Genomic DNA, 21,842 nt, shown 5'->3' on the forward strand with positions numbered 1-21,842 from the left:
GGGAAGTCACTTCTCCACAGCGTCGTGGAAATTAAGTTTCAATTCTTCATCACTACTGTCCCTGCTCTCAGTAGGGTCAATGTAATTCCTCAGTATTTGCTCACTCCCTGCACTTGCTCAACTCTGAGATTCAGGGAGTTTCCGGAGAGGAGCTGTGGCAGAGTGTGTGAGGAGACATGAGCTCGGGAAATGCACATGAATGAGCAAATCTACACCACTTCAAGAATCCTTCCAAGTAAGCGGCTTCCCTTTGTAGCACAACATTTCATAGGCCGGGGATGGGGACAGACATGGCTGCTTTGTTTTGTAGCGTGTTGTGTTGTGTTTGTTCTGTGATCTATGCTTGTTTGTCATCTATAGTAACTGAACCAGAACATCAGAGACAAGTGCTCTGAGTTAGAAGATGAGCCCTACAAATTCCCTTTAACTCTCCTTTCAAATACCAAGTCCTTTTCTAATTGCCATTTTATTACTGCTATCAACAGTCTGCTTGTTCGAGTGGATTTTAGCTCTTCCTTCACAGCACAAGGAAGGCAGGACGTGGATCCAAGCACATACTGTACAACAGGAAGCGGTGGCACAATCATTATCGAAAGAAATGAGGAATGAACACTTGAAAACTCATTAATCTGTCTCATCCGTAACATATCCAGGCAGAGTGTCGGTGTGGGTCATCCCTTCAAATCCATCTGTAGCTCCGATGCTCAGACCCCAGCCCTCAAAAGGCAGTGCGGCCATATCTGTGCGGATGGAGCTAAACACGCTGTCACCTGACATCCCTCACACCCTCACCTTTCACTGCATTCCTGCCCACACTGATGCCATTCCTAGCCATTTCTACTGCTTTGATGAGCCGAGATCTCTTTCCATGGGCTTTGTGCAGTCTCTGGTGTCTTCTGGTGTTTGTTTTGTTTCATTTTGTTACTACCTAGCCATGTGTATTGTGGGCTCTAAATAGATCCTGAGAGAAGCAAACTTCCTCATGCAGCCAGGAAGAAGGCCGCAGGCCCAGCTGCACTGGCCGCACAGAACCCACCTCGATGTAGTCCTGCAGGGCGGTGTCCAGCATGGTCAGGTCTGTCAGGAAGGTGCCCAGGTAGGGCACGGTACCCTGCATCACACCCTGAAGAGGAAGAAGAGTAGGGCTGTCTTTGCTGTCACTGACATGTTAAAGGCTTCACAACCCACACACCAGAGAAAATGCCCCGGGATGAGACTACTTTGTCTGTCTCTTGCAGGGCTGAAATTGTTGTAAAGCCTAGACAAACAGGACAGGAACTGCAGGACCTAATGTCTAACTTTCATTCAGGAAAAGCAAGCCTCCAGCCATTAGATCACACACGTGTGCAGTGTGTCCACAGTGGGGTCCACAGTGGGGTCTACTGTGCTCAGGCTCTGGTCCGTGTGGGCTGCTCTCTTCAGTGTGTGTAGACACTTCCAGCTGTTAGGAATGCCACGGTCTCAGCATCTCTCAGAGGAGGACACTATTTCCTGATGAATGAAGGAGTGCAGGCTGCCTGTGGTGTGGGGCATCACTATGAGCGACTGACCAACAGAAAGACAGGAAGAACACTGACTTTAGACAGGTTAGTCTGACAGACCTCACTTTAACCATGTTAATGGTGGGTGATCTCATGACCATCAGTGTGACAGCAGATGACACACTGACACCACAGAACTCCTTCAAAGAATGTGAGAGGAGGGGTATTTCATCTCTGCGAAATTCTTTCCAAACAGGTATGACCACAGTTTAATCACTAGGCAAACAAACACAAACCCAGACTATAGGATGCTCTACAGGACACCGAGGTAACTTGATGACTCTGGAGGTCATGACAAACAAGACTCTGGAGCTGCCCTGGACCATAAGTGATTAGAACATCATGACAGCTAAGTGCTGTTGGTATGCTTGAGTCCTAGAACAGACAGGCGGACTCACTTCAAGTGAAGTCTAGATTTTAACTGGCAGGATTCTGTCTGTGTCCATTTCTTAGGATTGTCTGTTTTACCACCACTTTAGACAATGTTAAAAGCAGGGATGAATGAGTAGATTTTCTAACTTTCATCTCACCAAATCTCTTTTGAGTTTCTGTTCTCCACAAGACCACTGAGGCACAAGCATTCTTCAGGGAAAATAAACTGGGGGTGGGAGGGATGGAGTGGCTTCTTCTCATATATGCAGGTATGAGGGAAACTAGCATGAACACGCGAAATCAGAGCCAGGGCAAGACCAGGCCTCTTGGCAGAAGGTGGGCCATGTCCTCAGCCAGCTCACACCACACAGGACTTTGTCCTTCAGAAACTCACTGTCAGCTCCAGTTTAACTTGTCCTTCCCTGTTGTTTGTGCAAGGTCTTATCCCGAACTAAAATAATCTCTACCCCTCCCTCAGCAGCAGCTATTTTTAACTGTCTTTGAACAACCAAAAAGTTTAAAACACTTTGAGTTAGATTAGCATTAAGTTACAGGAGAGTTCTAGCTCTCAAAAACATTGCTATGTTATATCCACCCTCAAGGAAAGGCAAGGATGAAAATATTCATTTGTCTAGACTCTAATGTGCTCTTTTGTCCCCACACCCTATACTAAAATTTGGGGACTTAAGGACAGGGGCAAAGATGATAATAACTATTCTGCTTTCAGAAAGGATGCATGGGATTCTCAGAGACGTGAACAACAAGATCCAGTTAGGACCCAGAATAGTAAGGAGACTGGGCAGTGATTAAAGAACCTGGAAGCAAAGGGAATGATGTTCTCCAGGACAAAGACCAAATCTTCCTAATGGGAGACAATGTGGTTTCCTTGGCCATTACATCCCCAAAGCTGATGTAGATACAAGCCTAGGAGGCTTCTTACAAAAATGGCAGCAGCAAGCAAGATGTCAGGAGGATAGAGATACCCCACTGCGCATTTCCCTCTATCAACATCTGGTGTGTGTATATCAGGAAGATGGAGATACCCCACTGCACACTTTCCATCATCAACATCTGGTGTGTGTATATCAGGAAGATGGAGATACCCCACTGCACACTTTCCATCATCAACATCTGGTTTGAGTGTGCATTTTGTACGAATGCATCTGTGGAATTTGTACCTCTTGGTATCCATTTTTCACTGGGTCTAACACTTTTGCTAAAGACCTCCCAGGTTAAGAACAAATTAGGCACCGAATGGTAGAGCCTTCTGACAAGTGTGGGCGCCCTGCAGAAGGAATCTGCTGCGGCGGTGTGCCAGCTGCCTCTCTCCTGCTGGCTGGTAGACAACGGGGTCAGACATACCATATCCTTCTGCAGTTGCAGGCGCCTCTGGGTCCGCTTCTGGTTTTCTTTCACGCTGCTGTCCAGGTTTGCAAATTTTGAGGTTCCTTCCTAAGAAACAGGGCACAGAGGAAGGTCATGGAGGATGCCAATCTAGAGAGGAAAGGGTTATCTGGGTTCTATGATACAATCTCTTCCTGTGTCCCAAGATGCCATGCAGGCCTCTTGCAGGCCCTCAGGCTGTTAAGGCTGTATTTTGGGGCCTTGCTGCAGACAAGTCTCTGTGTGTGGTGGTCAGGGATTATCCTAGCCCCAAAATCTGTAAAAGCAGAGTCCCTAATTTGACTAGAAAATCAATCATCACCATAAGGTCACCGATTCCCAAAAATGGAAGATGTTCTTTTGTACATCTCAAGTTTCACACAAAGTATCTTTTATCTTAAAAATTAAGCTTTCTTCCTGCACATTTTATGACTTCTTTATCTTGGCCTGGAATGAATGTGCCAGCATTCTGTGAAGGAAGGGCACTGTGTGGTGTAACTTAGCTAGACAAAACCTTTACACAGCAAGATCTTGAGGAAGTCCAGAGTTGGAGTACATCTTGACCAATGAAAGGGGAGCCATTTGTGGGTTCCCTTAGTCCTCCTAAGATGCCTCCCTGGTTTGGAACTCTGACAAGTCTACCCTGCCTCTTGAAGGCCTGAGACAGCTTAGCCACCAAAGCTCCCTGCCTGCTGCCTGGAACAAGAACCCAGCTTCCATGTAACAACTAATCATGGCCTTGCTGACTGAATATAAAATGTTTCAGTTTTGTGGTTTCAGGGTCTTGTTTAGGTCTCATTTTCCAGGAACTGCTTGAATGGATGGCAATTTCACAATTCAGTGTAACATCTATATTAGTTTTTCCTTAGTCAGGTTTTATCACATGACCTTAGCATGTGACCTTACATCACCGTACAATCACAAAAGGAATCCTTCTGAGCGTCGGGGCCTGACTAACGTTGTCAGGGCATAAATGTATTCTGTTGGTAACCAGCTGTGATCCTGGCTGTGCATGACACTGGGGACAGAGTCCATCTCAGAAGTCTCTATCACAGATGATAAGAGAGAGTTATCATCTAATGACATTACACAGGTTTTCTTGGGGACACATGACAGAAATCTAGTTAGTACGTGCCACTTCCCAAACCAGGTGGTTGCAAGAGTCCCCAGATTCTTAGGATTTATTTTGGAGTGACAAATCAATTCTACTTGACATGAAGATAAGCACCCACCTCTTCCTAATGTATAACTTCTTCTAGAACCTGAACTATGGGTAGAGGGAAAGTGCTAGAAACTATTTTGGATTTATCTAAAATAATTCTTCTTCCTCCTCCTCTTCTTCCTACTCCTCTTCTTTTTTGGTTTTTCGAGACAGGGTTTCTCTGTGTAGCCCTGGCTGTCCTGGAACTCACTCTGGAGACCAGGCTGGCCTCGAACTCAGAAATCTGCCTGCCTCTGCCTCCCAAGTGCTCCCAGGCATGTGCCACCACCGCCCGGCCCTGCTCCTCTTCTTTTTCCTCCTTCTCCTCCTCCTTCTTCTTTTTCTAGAGAGTTCAACAGTGTAGCTCTGGCTAGCCTAGAACTTGCTATGTAGGCCAAGCTACACAGAGAGAGTCACCTGCCTCTGCCTCCCAAGTGTTGGTACTAAAAGCAGTTTCCACTATGCCGGGCTCATCTCAAATTCTTAGAAGGCACTTCTAAAAAGCTAAAGCCTAAGAATCATAAAGCAATGAGTGATCTTAAGGAGCACTGAAGACTCCATCCTATGAGCACTGGAGTAAAAGACCAGAGACAAGGAGCAGGATTTGTTGATTTCATGATGGTAGTTTCACGAGAATGAGATTCCATCCCTGGCTGCAGGACTCACACAAATCTGACAAGTCAACCATGCACAGCGCACCCCTGTAATCTCAACACTCGGGAGGTCAAGGCAGGAGGATCATGAGTTCAAGGCCAGCCTGGGATACACCATGAATTCAAGGTTATCCACACAATAAAATGCGGTCCAGAGAAAAGGAAAAGGACAAAGAAAGCAGTGACTGCCTGCTGCTAGCTCCTCCCAAGGGAATGTCAACTGAAAATCCATCCACTTGACATATCCAAAATTCGCATTCATTTCCTCTGCTGGCCTGAAACTCTCTCCATCGCCACCCCACCACAGTACCCGAGCTTCCCTGAGTTTCCCTGAGTGGCCTCCTGCAATGCACCGCCCTGGCTGGAAGTGACTTCAATCACCTCTGTGTGATGAATTTCACCTTCGCCGAGCTTCCTCCAACCTCTCACACAGATCCCTGTTCCTCCTGTGCTCTCTAACCTCTGGCCTTCTCCCCAGGCAAGTGTCTCCCTTTTCCTTCATCTCTGCTTTTGCAGAATCCAGCTGCCTTCTGTCGACCCTGAGCCTCGGAGACTTATACAAGGCCTCAGATGACTGTTGATGGGTGCTGGCTCGATTTTTAAGAAATGATGGTTAAATTGCAGCTTGGAAGCTACTGGAAACTTGTATTTGGATGGGTCTTCACAGTGTGAATGGCCTCTTGCTCCAACCTTGGTATTAACATGCTGCCGAGGCACACTGACCATTCATTTCCACCGGAGCAAGACTCTTGCAGGTGTTTAGACATTGTTTACATTGCAACCAGGGCGAGCTAACTGTCATCTACCAAGACACAGAAGAGCCAAGATTTGGTGGTATCCTGCTTTCCTATTGTTTCAAAATCTATAGATTCAATGATTTGTAATTATTCTAAGTTTCAGAAATCACAAGGTTATAATAAATTTAAGACTTTGAAGAGAAATTTAAAAAAACATCTTTTCTCAACAGTTAGAAGGAAAACCACAATGTTTGCTAATTATTCTGTTGTCTGGGCCATAGTATTTGAGAAGTGGCACATTCCATTCACCCACAAGTAGAACATAGGTCATTTTAAACCAAGATTACCCAACTATAAATCAGTCTAGGAGTAACACATTAGAAACAGGGCCCAGTAGTTTTTCTTAGTGCTTATTTTGAGAACTTAAGTACCTTGATCTCATTATTTACAACTGTGCTGAGAAGTTACACCCAGAGCTATACAGTTCACATGAATAATGATCAACAGAGATGATGGGAAAGGGATCTGCATGCACACATAGATGCCTGAAGCATTCCACCAGCACTCGTGACAATGTCCAGGCCACCTCCATCATGGCCAAGTTTTTCAGTTTGTTGGGATCTGAACCTTATATGACATCTAACGTAGAGCACTGAGGTGGATGTCTCCATTTGAGAAAGGTTTATGGGATCTTTAATGTCTAGATATAGCCTCGCCTCTAAGGTTTCAGCCAGAAGACTGTCACCAGGCAATGAGCTACACACAATCCAATTTATCTGCCTTGGGAAGGATGATTCAGGGCTATTGGGATTTCAGTGTGTGGCTCCAGTTAGTCTAGCTCTGTGTTGCAGACTGGGAGGCCACTAAGCCCTGTCCTTCCAGCCAGATGGGTTTCCATTTAAAGTCTGCAAATCCAGAAAGATGTGAAAGAAGGAGTAACACAATCCCAGGAATCACTGGGTTAGTGCGCAGTTTATCGGATATCAGTATAAACTGCCCATTCCATTATCAGCTGCTTCTAGAAGGAACCAGAGCAGGAAAAAGACAGTTATGTGGACAGCAAGCCCCTTAATCCGTGCAGTCAAACAATGGCTTCTGGATGTATAGTTGACGCAAAGCACTGTAGCAGGCATTGGCAAAACAAGGGATGCACCTTTGATTGTCCCTAAGTTGAAATCACAATTCAGCTATACTATATGTTAGGTGTAGACTTTAGGAATTACAGGAATGCTACACCTACCTATGGGCCTTAGTTATCTATAAAATAAAGATGACAAAATGTAGATAGTGGAAAACTGTGATAACAGTTAACTGGCCTGTATTAAGTGACCACTGATTGTGCGTGAAGTTATTTGTCATTATTGAGTGATTACTGTATAGTACTCACAGTCATCAACTATGAGTGAACTCCTAGACACAGAGGCTGCTGTCAGTCTTCATGTCTCTAAAGACCAGTTCAATGTTTTATAAACACTCAACACATTTCTAAAGAAGTGGAACGAGTCCGGCTATACCTTTGCCCAGCAGGCTCAGGAGGCCTCACTTATCTGGCGCTCAACATTGCCGACTGAAAACGTATTGTGCAATTGGGTCCAAAAAAAGGATGTGGACTTGGAGGCTGGCCTCCTCATTGTAAGAGCTGTGTTGCTAAGGAGTGATACTCCAAGGCCTCTCATCCACGCAACCAACAGCACTCAGTATCTGCTTGCTAGACACATCCTCATTCGAAGCCAGGTTTTCATGTCAGTTGTGTGGGTGGAAAGGAGGAAAGACAGGAGGAGAAAGGCTCAACTGGGTTTTGAATTTTTCTCACTTCCATGTTTCCCAGATTAGGTATAAGATAAACTTTCTGCTTCCCTGGAGGCCGAGGAACTTAAGTAGCTTTCAGGCCATTCTTCTCAGTTCCCAGGGGCTGCCAGGAATCCTCACCTTCATTAGCAGTTCCCGACTGGTTAGATGGTTATTATGGTCAGAGAAGATATCTGAAAGTTCTTCAAACATCAGCATTCTGTCCCTATGGAGAAAGATGAAGAAACAAATAAGCAACAGAGATTCAGGAAATCCAACACCTAAGCGTAGCTGTCATCAGTTCTTATTGCCTGTAAAGACTGTTTGGACCTCAGGATTTGGGGTAATGCTACACAAATGAAGCTAATGAGTGTCTTCATGTACACAGCCTTTGAAAAGATGAGCACGGTTACCAGAACGATAAGAGGAAATTTTCCAATCAAACCTATTTAATTAATTTAAAAAAATGATGATTCAATTGGGGCATCAAGTTCTAGAGAGATGCTCTCGTAAGTAAGTTTTAAAAGCTTTTATCCTAGTAATGCACACAGAGTCCTGCGGAGATCACCTTGGCCAGACACCCAAGTGCAGAGAGAAGTTTTCACTGCTAACTGTTGAGAGCTGCAGATATAGAACCCCAATGTTCAGCATCCTAGGTGGCCTCATCGTGGTTCTAAGCGCCATGGCGGATGGGTTCAAACCTCGCTTATCAAGCGGCACCTCACTACTTCATTGGTGATCCTGGACAAGTTGCTTAGCTTTCCAGCTTCAATTGTCTCTGTACATAGGAGACCTACCGCAGGGGTGCACTGCAGAGCACCTGTGGGGTTCAGGCCCCTCAGGAGCCGGAGCACCCTGCTTGTCTGCCTGTACATGCCTCTCTCCACAGCCACTGAATGGATGATGATTCTGAAGGCCACACTTGATTAGCAGCCAAGTCTCCATGTGTACAACATCTTCATTACCATAAAATATCATAAAGGCCATTATTAAGACTTATTTGCATTTTAAGGAGTATAATATTATTTGTATAACAAAACCATGAAAACTCTGTTTTGGAGAAAATAATTAGGAACTTAATTATATAAGTACTTCAATAGAAAGAAGGAAGTAGGTAGCCTCTGTCTGCTGAAAGCTAGAAATGTAAAAGATTATGATTAAAGTGGCAAATATGGTACCTTGACTCCACTCCCCCTAAATTCAGCCATGGAGACACATAAAACTGATGTGCAAAGGGCATGTGGTGTCCTACAGCACCCTTCCTAAAATGTAAATTAGTCAAGCAGCAAATCACATATGTTCAACAGGGTTGAGTTTTGTGAATTGTTTTGTTCTTTGGTGTTTAAAAAGTTGTTTTAAAGACACCTGGAAGAACGGATCTTCTCTCTGGCAACCCAAGAATCTAAAACACGCATATCGTGGACTAGCATTTTAAAGACTTATTATTACTTTCCATTATGTGTTTATGCGTGTCTGTGTATGTGAGGTGTATTAGTGCGATGCCCTCAGAGATCCAGAGATGAGAAACATCTGGTCTTCTAGAACTGAAGTCACAAATGGAAGGTGGTACTGGGGGCTGAACTCAGGTCCTCTACAAGAAACAGTGCTTATGATGTCAGAGGCCAGCCTGCAGGTCCACCTTCTTTTCAGTCAGCAATGTTTATGGAGTACCAGGCAAATGCTGGCTCCTGAGTGGCCTGCTGAGCAAAGGCACAGCCTGGAACATGGCGTGCTCTTAACCATTCAGCCCGGTGTACGCTAGTTTTTAAAGTTGCAGTTTAAGACTCAGACTTGCTGGAGAGGAAATCCTGGGACAGGGAAGTGACTTTCTAAACTAGTTGACTCTACTTGTCAACCACCCAAAACAGCTATACTCGGTTTTCCCTGAAGTCAGACAGATTTCACCATCTGACCATTCCTTTGCTTATGGGAAACTATAATGAGAGTGATACCAACCAATGACTCGTTAGGACCTACAGCTTTCATTAAATGTATGTTCAGAGGAAAATTAATCAATTCATCTCTCTCATACAGACTAACACTCACTATTGAAATTCGTAAAAAAAAAAAAAAAAAAAAAAAAAAAAGGAGATGAAGGGGAGCAAGAGCCGGAGTCAAGAGAGTGCACTGTATCTGCAGAGCCTGTGCTCCAGCTCTGTCACCCATGGGGTGTGGCTTCCATGGCTCTGTCACATGAAGCATGCTGCAATTTAAAAAAGGGGAAGGAGTCTCACTATATCCCTGGCTAGCCTGGAATTTCCTATGTAGATCAGGCTGGCCTCCAACTCACAGAGGTCCACCTGTTCGGCTTTCTGTGTGCTAGGATTAGCATCACTTACCTTAACTCCTTTTTAAAGCATCAAAGAATAACCTAACCAATGAAGTGACTTCTATCTCATCTGTAAGCATCTCATCTCCTCTGGCACCCATTTTTCAGCATACACTATAAAACTCTGGTTGGCCTCTTATAGGATTAATAGCATGGTTTCTGTGTTAGAATTACCATGGAAATATATCTCTGATTGTGTCTGTAAAAAAAAAAATCTAGATTTGATTGAGGTGGAAAAACCCATCCGTGGTGGTTCAAACCAGAATGTCTCCCAATATATTGGAGTGGTTGGTTCCCTGTTTGCAGAACTGTTGGGGAAGATTAGCAGTGTAGCCTTGTTGCAGGAGGTGTGTCACTAGGGCTGAGCTTGGAGGTTTCAAAGCCCATGGTAAATCCAGCATCTCTTCCCCTGCCTCTCTCTCCTTCCCTCAGCCCCTACTGTAGATCAAGAGCTAATCTCTTAGCTACTTCTTTCTCCCATACCAGCTTGATACCATGCTCCCAGTTATGATGGCCACCAACTAATCCTCTGAAACTGTAAGCAAGTGCCCAGTCAAATGCCTTCCTTTAGAAACTGCTTTGCTCGTGGTGTTTCTTCACAGCAATAGGGCAGTAACTAAGACTGGATCCTAAATGTGAATTATACCGTCCCATAGGCTGGAGTCCTGAGCTGAGCGAAAAGGAAAAACCAAGTTCAGAACAAGCACTCACTGCTCTCTGCTTCCTGACTGTAGAAACAACGCAACCAGCCGCTTCCTGCCTCCACTGCCACCCCCTCTACAGCTCCAAGAATTGTAAACCAAAACGAACCCTTTCTTCCTTAGGTTGCTTTGGTCAGGGTGTTTTTATCACAGCAGAGGAGACTCTACCTAAGACACCTTCTAAATCTGAACTAATGTGGGAACAAACTGTCCCTTCCTCTGGGGGTTGGGGGGAGGAACAAGCCTCTGGTCCTTCCAGAAGCAAAGTTCTGGAAGTGGAAGGAATACAGTAATGACAGAGGAAGATCTCTGTGTTGCTGATGATGCCAGAGGTGGGACTGAGAAGGATGAGAAGAAAACAGCACAGAATGTTAGTCGTTAATAATCTCAGTCAGAGGCCATGGAAGGAGTCCTGGGTCTCCCCTCACTAAGACATTTTAATATGCTGAAGCGGAAATGGACTCAATCTCCTCCTACTAAAGCTCAAAAGCTGAGATCTGAATGGTTATCCCTCATATGCTGGCGCAGCTTAGGACCTTGGAATGAGACTGAAAAACAATAACCAGAAGTCATGCAAACTGCCCAACGTCATCACCCTACAGCCTCATCCCTCGAGAGCCGGATAACAAGCACGCCCCGCCCTCCGAGCCTCGGAGACCATGGCGGAGAGTGGGTGTGGCTCCTGTAGCTGCCCACCGTAGAAACTCATTAATGCACTCTTCCTGGAATACAGAGAGGTTTCAAACATGTTTCTCTTGTCACATAATATGTGCTCTGATGGTAAAGACCCACGGTATGGAAGCAGACCGATCACGGGGGCCAGAACAACAGAGCAGGCACTGGGGAACTTACTTCGGGACTGCAGCCCAAGCCTTTTTCAACCGATAGATGGAATTAGACTGCAGTGCGGAAACGATGGCCCTCAAGGAGGAAAAATTCTTCAGGATTCTACATTCCTGTGTGGGGAGTGACGGAGACATAAAAGGCATTTAAATATCAGTGTTACAGTGAGTTGCTGGTTTCCTGTGTTAGAGGTATTACAGCTGCTATGAATTCTTACCACTAAATGGGCAGCTGTATAAATACTGCACATCAAAAAGTGGCTCCTTCCTCCCGCCCCAGTCACCAAAACACTTTATAGATCTTGGCACGGTAGGCTTGTTTTCCTCTCTAATATACTTTTGCGTTGTTGTTACAGTTTCATGGTTTCCAGCTTTCCCAGTAAAAACAACTCGAGGAAGTAAGCACGCGTGGTGGTGCAGGGAGCCTGTGCGAGCCTTCAAACTCTGCACGAACGTGTGGAGGACCACTGTGCCCTGCAGGCCTTCCGAGGGGGCAGGGAAGCAACCGCAGTCAGTCCAGATGGTACAAAGAGCCGCAGGCCTGAGAGGTGTATATAACTTGGCAATAAAAATTCACCACAAGTTGAACTTCAACTTTCATGGTCTTAGCCAAGGGGGGAATATTTTTATACACATTCATTTGGTTTCAAATTGGCTTGTCCCACAATAGCAAACATTCAGAAACACCTTGGTACTTCAAGGCTTTCAAAATAACTTGGGCTTTTAAAAATAGGATTCATTTTGGCAGTGTTTTAAAACAAAACAGAGAAAGAACAGATTTGGGGTGTCATTTTTTTGGGGGTAAGAAGAGAGGCTCCTCACTTAAATATACCCTGCCCTAGGGGGCCAAGCTCAGAGGGTGGGTAGTCAGTGGCCCTGGAGGCAAACCCTACAGAGAGCAGGGCCAGTAAAACAGGGAAAGAATTCCATCCCAGAGTTGGCTGGCCTGGGGGTGTGGCCACATCCGTGAATGTGCCGCATCTGTCTAGGTCAGAGGAGATGCTTTATGGGTAAGCAGGAGTGAGGTTTCTCAGCTGACTACATTGCATGAACACATGTTTGGCCTCATGCTGAACCTCTCAGGCAAGAGGTGCCAGGGTGGTTGGGCATAAAGCAACTTGCTTCAGGAACCATTTTCCTAAGTAATGTTGATCTGGACTATGAAGTAAAAACAGAATTCTCCAATTTGTCATGACAAAATTTTGCACGCTAACCAAACCTCAAATGTTTTCTTCAGAGTAAATTTCAATGTACTTCATAAAATTCATGCCCAGTCTTTTAAAATGTCCTGGTGTCCCCTTTATTTAAAAAGAAAACAGAGGAGGAGGGAGGCAAGGAGAGACGGAGGGGGTAGAGAGGGAGTGGGAGGGGGAGAACGAGGAAGGTGAGATGTAGAAGTGATGGAGAAAGAAAAAAGACAGAAAAGGGGAGGGAGGGAGGAACAAAGAAGGGAGGGAGGCAATGGCAGTGAAGACTATGAGACAGGGAGGGAGGGAGGGGGAGAGGGGGATAGGAGGGAGGATAGGGAGGGAGGGAGGGGGAAAGAGGGGGGGACAGGGAGGGAGGGAGGGGGAAAGAGAGGGGGGACAGGGAGGGAGGGAGGGGGAAAGAGAGGGGGGACAGGGAGGGAGGGGGAAAGAGAGGGGGACAGGGAGGGAGGGAGGGGGAAAGAGAGGGGGGACAGGGAGGGAGGGAGGGGGAAAGAGAGGGGGGACAGGGAGGGAGGGAGGGGGAAAGAGAGGGGGGACAGGGAGGGAGGGAGGGGGAAAGAGAGGGGGGACAGGGAGGGAGGGGGAAAGAGAGGGGGAACAGGGAGGGAGGGGGAAAGAGGGGGGATACAGGGAGGAAGGGAGGGGGAAAGAGGGGGGGAGGTTAGCCCTGCTGCTGTCTGAAACCTGTCTCTGACAGCATGGTTCAACAAAGGTTCAGCATCCCAAAATTATGTTCTAAAACCAGGAAACTTGCAATAAATAAAGACACCCAGGCCCCAATATATCATGTCTATCGTAATAAACATATGGAACACATTATTCAGTAACAGGCTGAGGCTAAGGGTTTACAGGAACTCATGAAGCATCCAGTCCTGTTTCTAGAAAAGGAGGCATATTCCAAAAGATGCAGTGCAAATCCAAAACTGCAGCAGAGGCCAGGCCAAGGGTACACACCCATATTAGGTCAGAAATAGTTTCTACAAGTAAAATTAATATCATTTTTCAAACTTTTTTTTCAGCAGAAATCAACTATGACTAAGGAAGGAAGAATAAAATAAATCTTGGCAGGAAACCACCTGCAAGTTTTAGCATTTTATGAAGTTATTCTCTACAATTTCAAGAGACAAAACATACTCAACATGGGGGGAACCCATTGCACAGCAAGGCTAAGGGCTCTTGGCTTTGTGCACATGCTGTGGGATGCGGAATACACTTGGAGTTATTCAGAGTTTCCTTATCATGTAAACACACAATCTATATTTAACTTCAACTGAAAGTCATGATTTGAGTCACTACCCCCACCGGGGATACTGCGTTCGGGCTACCTAAGGAGTTCAGTTTGTTTGTTTGTTTTTGTGGAACAGTAAGTGAGTTCTTTACAATGTCCATGCCTTGCTTCCTGCTTTGTTTTTGTCCAGATACTGGCATGTGTAGGGTAATAAATAGGCCATCTTAAAGACTCAAAACAAGGCAAATTCTCTGGAACTATTGTGGTTTTGCTCTTTGGTCAAAAACAATAAAAGAAAATATGAAAGACTTAGGTGTTATGTCCTATAAACAAGGCGTGGTGGACAAGTACATTGAATGGGACATGAAGCTACATGTGTTCTGGCTGAGGGTTAGCTATGGCCCAGAACATGGACTAATGGCAAATGTATACATCAACTAATTTCATGATCCTTGCCACTGCGGCTTCTTCTTGCCTTCTTCAATAAGCTAAAATCCTACTCTTTGATAAAGTGAGATCCATTCTTGCTTTCTTTTTTTAAAAATTTATTTATTTTAAGTTTATGAGTACACTGTTGCTGTCTTCAGACACACCAGAAGAAGGCATCTGATCCCATCACAGATGGTTGTGAGCCACCATGTGGTTGCTGGGAACTGAGCTCAAGACCTCTGGAAGAGCAGTCAGTGCTCTTAACCACTGAGCCATTTCTTCAGCCCCAGGGCATTCTTTTTGATCACTCGGACACAGAGATAACTTTTCCCTTCTCCACTTCTATACCATTTCTATTGCTGACTCCTGTCCTTCATAGGGTGAGGTCACTTCAGTGAGTCTGGCTCCTGTACAGCTAAATCAGTTGTGGTCTTATTATAGCCCTAAAGATTAATGTTGTAACTTACTAGGAACCCACAAAATAGATGATGGACAAGTTAGACACTACTTTTCTCTACCCAGTGTCAAGACACTTGTCACGGGCTCGGGATGGCGGGATGACGGCTCTGACAGACTAGAGTCCGAGACTCAGCGAAATGTAACTCATGTCTGATGTCAGGAAGGCCGTCTACCAAACACAACAATAGGATTTTAAAAGGCAGTTACGTGAGCGATGTTGATCCACTTCTCGATGACTCTGGCTCGCTGCTGAGTTTTGAGCTCTCTGCTCCCCAGGATGGTGCTGACAACACACTTGGTGAGGGTATTAAACTGAGAGATGGTGGCACGGATCGTAGGAGCCAAATGCTTGTTTTCTTTTTTATCCCGCTGAGACCAGATGCAGCCCAGGCAGTGGTGAGGCACTACTTTCTTGAACAGTTGCTGAAACAAAGGAGGGAGTGACATTAGGAACATGCAGATGCTTTACACAACGTGTCACCTGAGACAACTGGAAATCAGGGGCTTGTAAGTGGACAAGGCATCTTCCTCTGCTGGACTTGCCACATGGTGTTCATCTTCACACTCAAGGTAAGTAATGGATGAATGGATCAGAAAGGACCACATGATTTGTTGTTAGTTTGTTTTCGTGTTTTGAAACAGAAGCTCTCTGAGTGGTCCTGGCCATCCTAGAAGTCACTATGTATAACCAACCTGGCCTCGAAGTCATAGAGATCTGCCTGTGTCTGCCTCCCCAGTGCTGGAATTTAAGGTGTGAGCCATCACAGCTAGACTCCCATGTGATCTTTTAAATTTGCTTAATAGAGGGGAAAAAATTACCAAAAGAAAAATTAAATCATCAAAGCCATTTTTATCTATCCATTTTGCCCCCCAAAATCAAGTAACTCTAGTAGGATTGGCGCTACTAATCAAAAAAAAAAGGACAGTGGGAATGATCCTTTAGGAATGTCTTCAAAATCCTGCACACGCAGGGACACCAGCTGTCTAGCATGCTAACAGATGCTCTGGGGCCACTTGGAAAGAAGTTCACGTAGGTTATAACACATGCCACATCTCGCAGCTCAATTGAATCCCATTTTTCAAAGCAGAGAAAGAAACTAACATAGGGGGAAAATCAACCTCACATACTCACAGAAAAATGAGGGACTGTTTTCAGGTCTTTTCCTTAAAGCAATAAAAATATTTTTTTATCTTTTCCTTATTCTAACAACAAATGGTAGAATAGATCAGATTCTGATTTGTACAACTGAATATAAGGTAGTCAATGTGTAATATAATGTATTATATTATATAATTATTATATGTAATATATAATTATAATATAATACAATATAATATAATGTATAAAAGATGGCCAGCAGGTATTCCATATGACTATGTAATCTACTTTCCATATTCTATTTGCATTCCCATTGGATGGAAATTTTGGCCAGTTCATATGCTGCAAAAGTTTACGTGCTGAAGAGTAAAACCATCGTGATAATTGCTAATTCTTTGACTATGTTTTCCAACAATCTCCGAGCTATGCAATCTGGTTAGCACAATCAAATGTGCACAGCACACAGAGACTGTCAAAATTCAAATGTGCAGGAAGCACACGTGGAGACAGCCTGCCAGATGCGGCCACATGTGGACTCTGAGCTCACTTCATCCTAACTAAGCCCTCACCCCTTTACAGTCCTCCAAATAAACAGGTCAGCTCTTGAACTATTTATGAGTCCGAAGGGAGAGAAATACCCACAGCACAGGGTAGATTCTGTTTCGCTAGGATTAGAATTCTTACTTCCCTCTGTGACCAGAGCTCTGAGGGAAATGCACTTTCACCCAGGTCTTGAATTATTCACGCAGATGATTCGCACAGAGCCTTAACTCTCCTTTTGCAGGCACAGACTCTCAATGACTCTAGGACTTTTAGCACGCTCCCATGCTGCCCACTGCCCTCTGGGCCAACAGTACTGTCACTACCCCACGTTTTAAGTGGACTCACATCAGAGATACAGCAAGAGGACCTACCGCGTCCATGTAGGTCAGCTGTTCCGCCACGAGGTCTTCCGAGAAGCTGGTGAATTCTGCTGACCCTCCGCTCTCCAGTTCCTCTTCCTCCTCCAGGCTGAAGGAGCTGGTGTTGAGAAGTCCATCTGTCCACAGTGGGGAAACAATCAGTTCGTGCGTGGGGGCCGCAGAAGGCTTGGTTCATAGAGTCAAGCTACACTTCTTTCATTCAGGAAGAGGTTTTCTGAAGAGGGCTAACTCTTCAGAAAACCATAGGTTAGAGACGAACAAGAATGAGACATTGGAACAAAATGGAGGTCCAATCCTGTGTGTTCTAACGTTTGTATTAAGCTCAGCGAGGCCTTGAGTGATCCGCAGAAAATCATTCAGAGGCTAGCCTAGGCAAAGACTAAAGAGGCAACGCTGAGCACAGCCTTTGTCTAAGCTCACACCAACTCCATCATTACTTCTGGGACTAATCCAGCTAATACCTACACCGCAGCCCTGAATTCTGGATTGTTGAGTCACTGAGAACCAGCCGCCTAAAAGACTGAGCCAGGCGACCTGCAGGGTTTGGTAAGGTAGGACAGGTCGTTTGGATTTCAGAGATGTGGTGAGACCTGTAGAACTTTCAACAATACTGAGTAGACTCAAACGCTGCTAAACCAAATGGCTGCCGCCTGCTTTTGCATAGAGAACAGATGGAAGGTAAATGCCCGGGAAGCCTATAGAGCTTGTTGTCCATCTGAGAGTTACACAGGTCAGAGCCTGAAGAAGTGAGGGAAAATCACTTCCGGGAACCCATCTGAACTGACGAAGGGCCCAGCTGCTAGGCCTCCAGTCTCCTCTTTGAAGTCTCTCCCCCAGCCTCATTCCCATCACAGGCCTTGCTCTCTTCCCATCACAACTGCACTTCCTCTGGGGCCGGGGAGCCTGGCTGCACACAGCAATATCCAGGCAGAAATTCGGTTCTGTGTTACTACCCCCAGCATAGCTCCATTTTACTCCTTTTCTTTCTCTTTATGGGGGTCATTGTTAAGCATCTTGTATAGAATTGATGTAGCGTCTTCAAAGCTTCCTGTGAGAAGTGGAAATGCCCAAGGTGAGACCTTTACCCGCCCACTACCACGTGCTGCCTGCCCACTCTGGCAGCGGGCTGTGATTATGGGACTGGCTCTGGGCCTCAGAGCTGAGCGGTCCAATGTGAATGAGATTGGGTTATAACTGGGAGACGTAGGAGAGTGTCACTATCTATCTCTGTTATCCTAGATACAAGCAAAAATACCCAGTGAAGAGCCGAAATCCCACCCTTTGGAGGATGTTAGGGCCTGACTCAGTACTTCTCCACTCGACTCTGGCACTTTCTCATTGAGTGAAGAAAAAGAAATCTGATGTGCAACCAAAGGTTCAGAGGACCTTCTATCTACCTCTCCTGACGGCTACAATGTACCTGTAAAACCGTGCAGAAGCTGTCCGGCTTAAGCCAAAAAGAGTACAGGGTAAGGACCATTCACTCACATACTCATTAATTCACTCACTCACTCACTCATTCATTCATTCATTCATTCATTCAAGTACTTATAAATCTGGCATGCTCTTAGAATGTTACGACATGTGGAAACTATGATCCTTTCTCTCTGGGACCTGGTCCTGCTTTCACTGCTCCTGCCTGACTCTTCAGGGGTTATGTAAAAATCTCTATGCACAGTTTTACTTTTGCAAACGTGCAGGACAGCTCACTGCTTTCTCTAGTGTGCCCTGGGGTGGGGTGAGGCACAGGGAACCAAGCTCCCAACGCTCCAGTTCAGGAACGGAGCCTGTACTTCGCAAACAGGGCCTGGAGCATTCTTGGGAACAACTGCCTGTACTTAGGAAAAGATTCATTCTTGAGTATTGCCTAAAAGTTTTTTTGTCAAGTCGAGCCACCTCCCTCTGCCTGCCAGAAGAGCTCTGCCCTCCAGTCCCTGAGCTGGAGACAACCAATGACTGAGCCCACTGGCTCCCCAATTAGGCATGGGGCCAGAGGCGGGCCCCAGTGGGGAGAGCTGGACTCCAGTGCAGCAGCAGCAGCAGCAGCAGCAGCAGCATTTTCTACCCCAGCACAAAGCTGGGCAGGCAGGAGGGAGGGAGGGAGGGAGAGAGGGAGGTAGGGAGGGAGGGAGGCCCTGAAGGGAGCTGAGGTCTGGCAGCTGGAGCTTCCCCGGTATTCAAGCATTCCCGGCAGATGAAGTCATCTGAGACACAAAGCCTTTGGCGATCTGAGCCAAATGATGCAATTGCATTCCCCTTCTCTGGTCCCCAGTACATACAAACCACTCAACAGGTCCCGGGCAGAATTTAAAGTTACTGTATTTGCTTTGGCTCTGGTATAGAGTCCCTTATCTGTGCTAGGAGCCATTTCCTTTCCCTCACTGAGGATATCAGCTATTACTTCAAGGAAATGCCCATCAGAAGTTCCAAGTGGGTCAGCTGCCATGGAAACTGTTACCCAGCACCTCAGTGAAAGGACATATCATCAGCTAGAGCCCGGTGGAACCTCTTGACTCGTTTCTTCAGAGCTTGGCTGGCAGTCGTCATACTCTGTGGCCAGCAGTGGTGGCCCTGCATTTGTCTTTGGAAACTAGAGGTCAGCCTCCAATAGGAAAAAACAGCCTCGGAAACTTCCTGTGATTTGGCCATTAGAGACAGCAGATGACAGGAATCGAGGTTGCCAGGGGACATGACAGTAATGCTTTTTAGGGCAAAGGAGAGACCCTTCCTCCAAGCTTGTGTAAGAGGGAAGTGGTCTTGAATCCTTGCCAGTCGCACAGGTTGGTTGTCACAGGTTTACATTTGATACAGCATGTTAGGCAGAGAAGAAGTCAGTCCATGCTGACAAGGGAAAGTTAAAAAAAAAAAAATCCAGGAAACTCCCTTCCTGGTAACGTAACCCTGAGCCTCTACTTAGCTTCTCTGAGCTGGTTTTACAATTTAATCTTTAAAATCATAAATCCAGTCTTGAAAAATTCCTCTTTTCACTCTGAAACTCTAAGGACCTGAAGCTAACAGTTCAATAATTTTACACTATCCCAATTTTCTGAGGGTACCAGGGTTTCTTATTGAGCCAATAAATGGGGAACCCCTACATTTCTGAGTCCCAGTAGAGGTCTCCCTGGGACCAAACAGGTACTCACTGTCAGAATCCACATCTTGCTTTTGAAACTGTTCAAGAAGGTTCTGTGCTCTCCTCTCTGGGTCGGAGCCAGGCATCATCTGCTTGAGATACTCCAGCAGCTTCTGCAGGCAAGGGAAGTGAGGGGGCTCCCGGAAGTCCTCTGCACACTGGTCCAGCCAGGCCCTCAGGATGGAGGCAATGGCACTGGGGAGGAGAGACAGAGACCCGCTAAGCCCGATGCTTGATGCTTGTGGGACTCCAGACAGGCTCTGGACACCACAGCTGCTAGCTGGAGGGGGGCTTTGAGGGGATTGATAACGTTGAGTTGTTAGAAAAATCCAACCAAGGCAGATGAAAGATGAGAAGAGGATTTTTCTGAGTTCCAAACAATCCAAACACAAGCCACTAACTGTGTGTTTGCTCAAATTAAAGACCAGGAAGCCAGGCTATCAAGATGATTCCATGAGTAAGAAACTTTCTACCAAGCCTGACAACTGAGTTAGTTGGTGCCTGGGTCCCACAGTGGAAAAAGGGAAACAATGTTACCAAGTTGTCCTCTGACAACCCCTACTGTAGCAGCTGGAGCCAGTCCTGCAGACTCACACACAAATAGATTAACAAATGTAATAAAACAGAAAAGGAACCTAAAACTAGCCACACTGATAACTTAGGACATAACTGTCTACCATTAGGCCAGAAATCCATCTGGAGTAAGAAGTGTCTGGGTTAGGGGAAGTGGGGGGTGCTTCAGTTTAATCTTAAAAACATGACTAGGGCTTTAGCACAAGGACCAGAGCTTCCCTTATAAAGTTTTTCCATTGTTTCTCAAATTATAATGAGACTGTGTGTCAGAAACCACCCCCTCCAGGGGTGATGGAGTCACAAGGTCCCCCAGGGGGCAAGGCACAAAGACAGTCAGGTTCATTCTGGGTGCTTGGGGTGCTGTGCTATAGACACATTCTGAGTAACACAGGGTGCTGCCTCTAAGTTAGGGGTAGCTCCTCCCCCTGGACAGAGTCAGAGCAATGGCAAAGGGGCAAACTCTTTGCAGTGCCATTACTCATAGTCAGAAGACTTCAAAGACACTTCAGAGTCAGATCCAGGCCCGGCTGGGTCCCTTTTCTAAACACAGATACCCTGCCTCCTGAATAACACAACCTCCTCACAAGGGTATTCATTGATGCTTGCTGGAGAAGATATGAGGGAGAATCAGTAACCCCCTGTGCATCCCAACGCAAAGAAACCATACTTTGTCTTAGCTGTAGTGACAAAACTTTCACCCACCCAAAAGACTATATGTGTGTAGGTCAGAGGTTAACCTCCTATGCCACTCCTCAGGAGCCATCTACCTTTTTTGTTGAGATGGGTCTCTCACTGGGACCTGGGGGATCACCATTAGGCTGGGATGGCTGGTCAGCAGGCTCTAGAAATACTCTTGGGCTCTGCTTCCCCAGCAGTGGGGTGGTAAGCACATGCCACCATGTCCAACAGTTTTTTACACATGGGCACTAGGGATCCATCCACCTGGGTCCTAAATCTTGGGCAGCAAGCATCTTACAGACTGAGCTATCCCCCCAGCAAGCATCTTACAGACTGAACTATCCCCCAGCAAGCATCTTACAGACTGAGCTATCCCCCCAGCAAGCATCTTACAGACTGAGCTATCCCCCCAGCAAGCATCTTACAGACTGAGCTATCCCCCCAGCAAGCATCTTACAGACTGAGCTATCCCCCCAGCAAGCATCTTACAGACTGAGCTATCCCCCCAGCAAGCATCTTACAGACTGAGCCATCCCCCGCCCCCAACCACAAAATGTGTTTT

General features: G+C 46.0%; 1 protein-coding gene across 1 annotated transcript in view; it reads right to left on the minus strand.

Moving 5' to 3' along the window:
* Rgl1 (ral guanine nucleotide dissociation stimulator like 1) overlaps positions 1-21,842 on the minus strand; it is a 106,521-nt gene that overhangs the window by 19,882 nt on the left and 64,797 nt on the right. Inside the window, exons 5-11 of the mRNA XM_052200238.1 lie at positions 20,040-20,224; positions 16,888-17,012; positions 15,082-15,297; positions 11,558-11,661; positions 7,817-7,901; positions 3,276-3,365; positions 1,037-1,123 (exon numbers count right to left, since the gene is read on the minus strand). Of these exons, the coding sequence (XP_052056198.1) occupies positions 1,037-1,123; positions 3,276-3,365; positions 7,817-7,901; positions 11,558-11,661; positions 15,082-15,297; positions 16,888-17,012; positions 20,040-20,224 (892 nt within the window). The remainder of the gene's footprint in view (positions 1-1,036; positions 1,124-3,275; positions 3,366-7,816; positions 7,902-11,557; positions 11,662-15,081; positions 15,298-16,887; positions 17,013-20,039; positions 20,225-21,842) is intronic.

Source organism: Apodemus sylvaticus, chromosome 12 (assembly GCF_947179515.1).
Source record: "Apodemus sylvaticus chromosome 12, mApoSyl1.1, whole genome shotgun sequence".
Lineage (NCBI taxonomy): Eukaryota > Metazoa > Chordata > Mammalia > Rodentia > Muridae > Apodemus > Apodemus sylvaticus.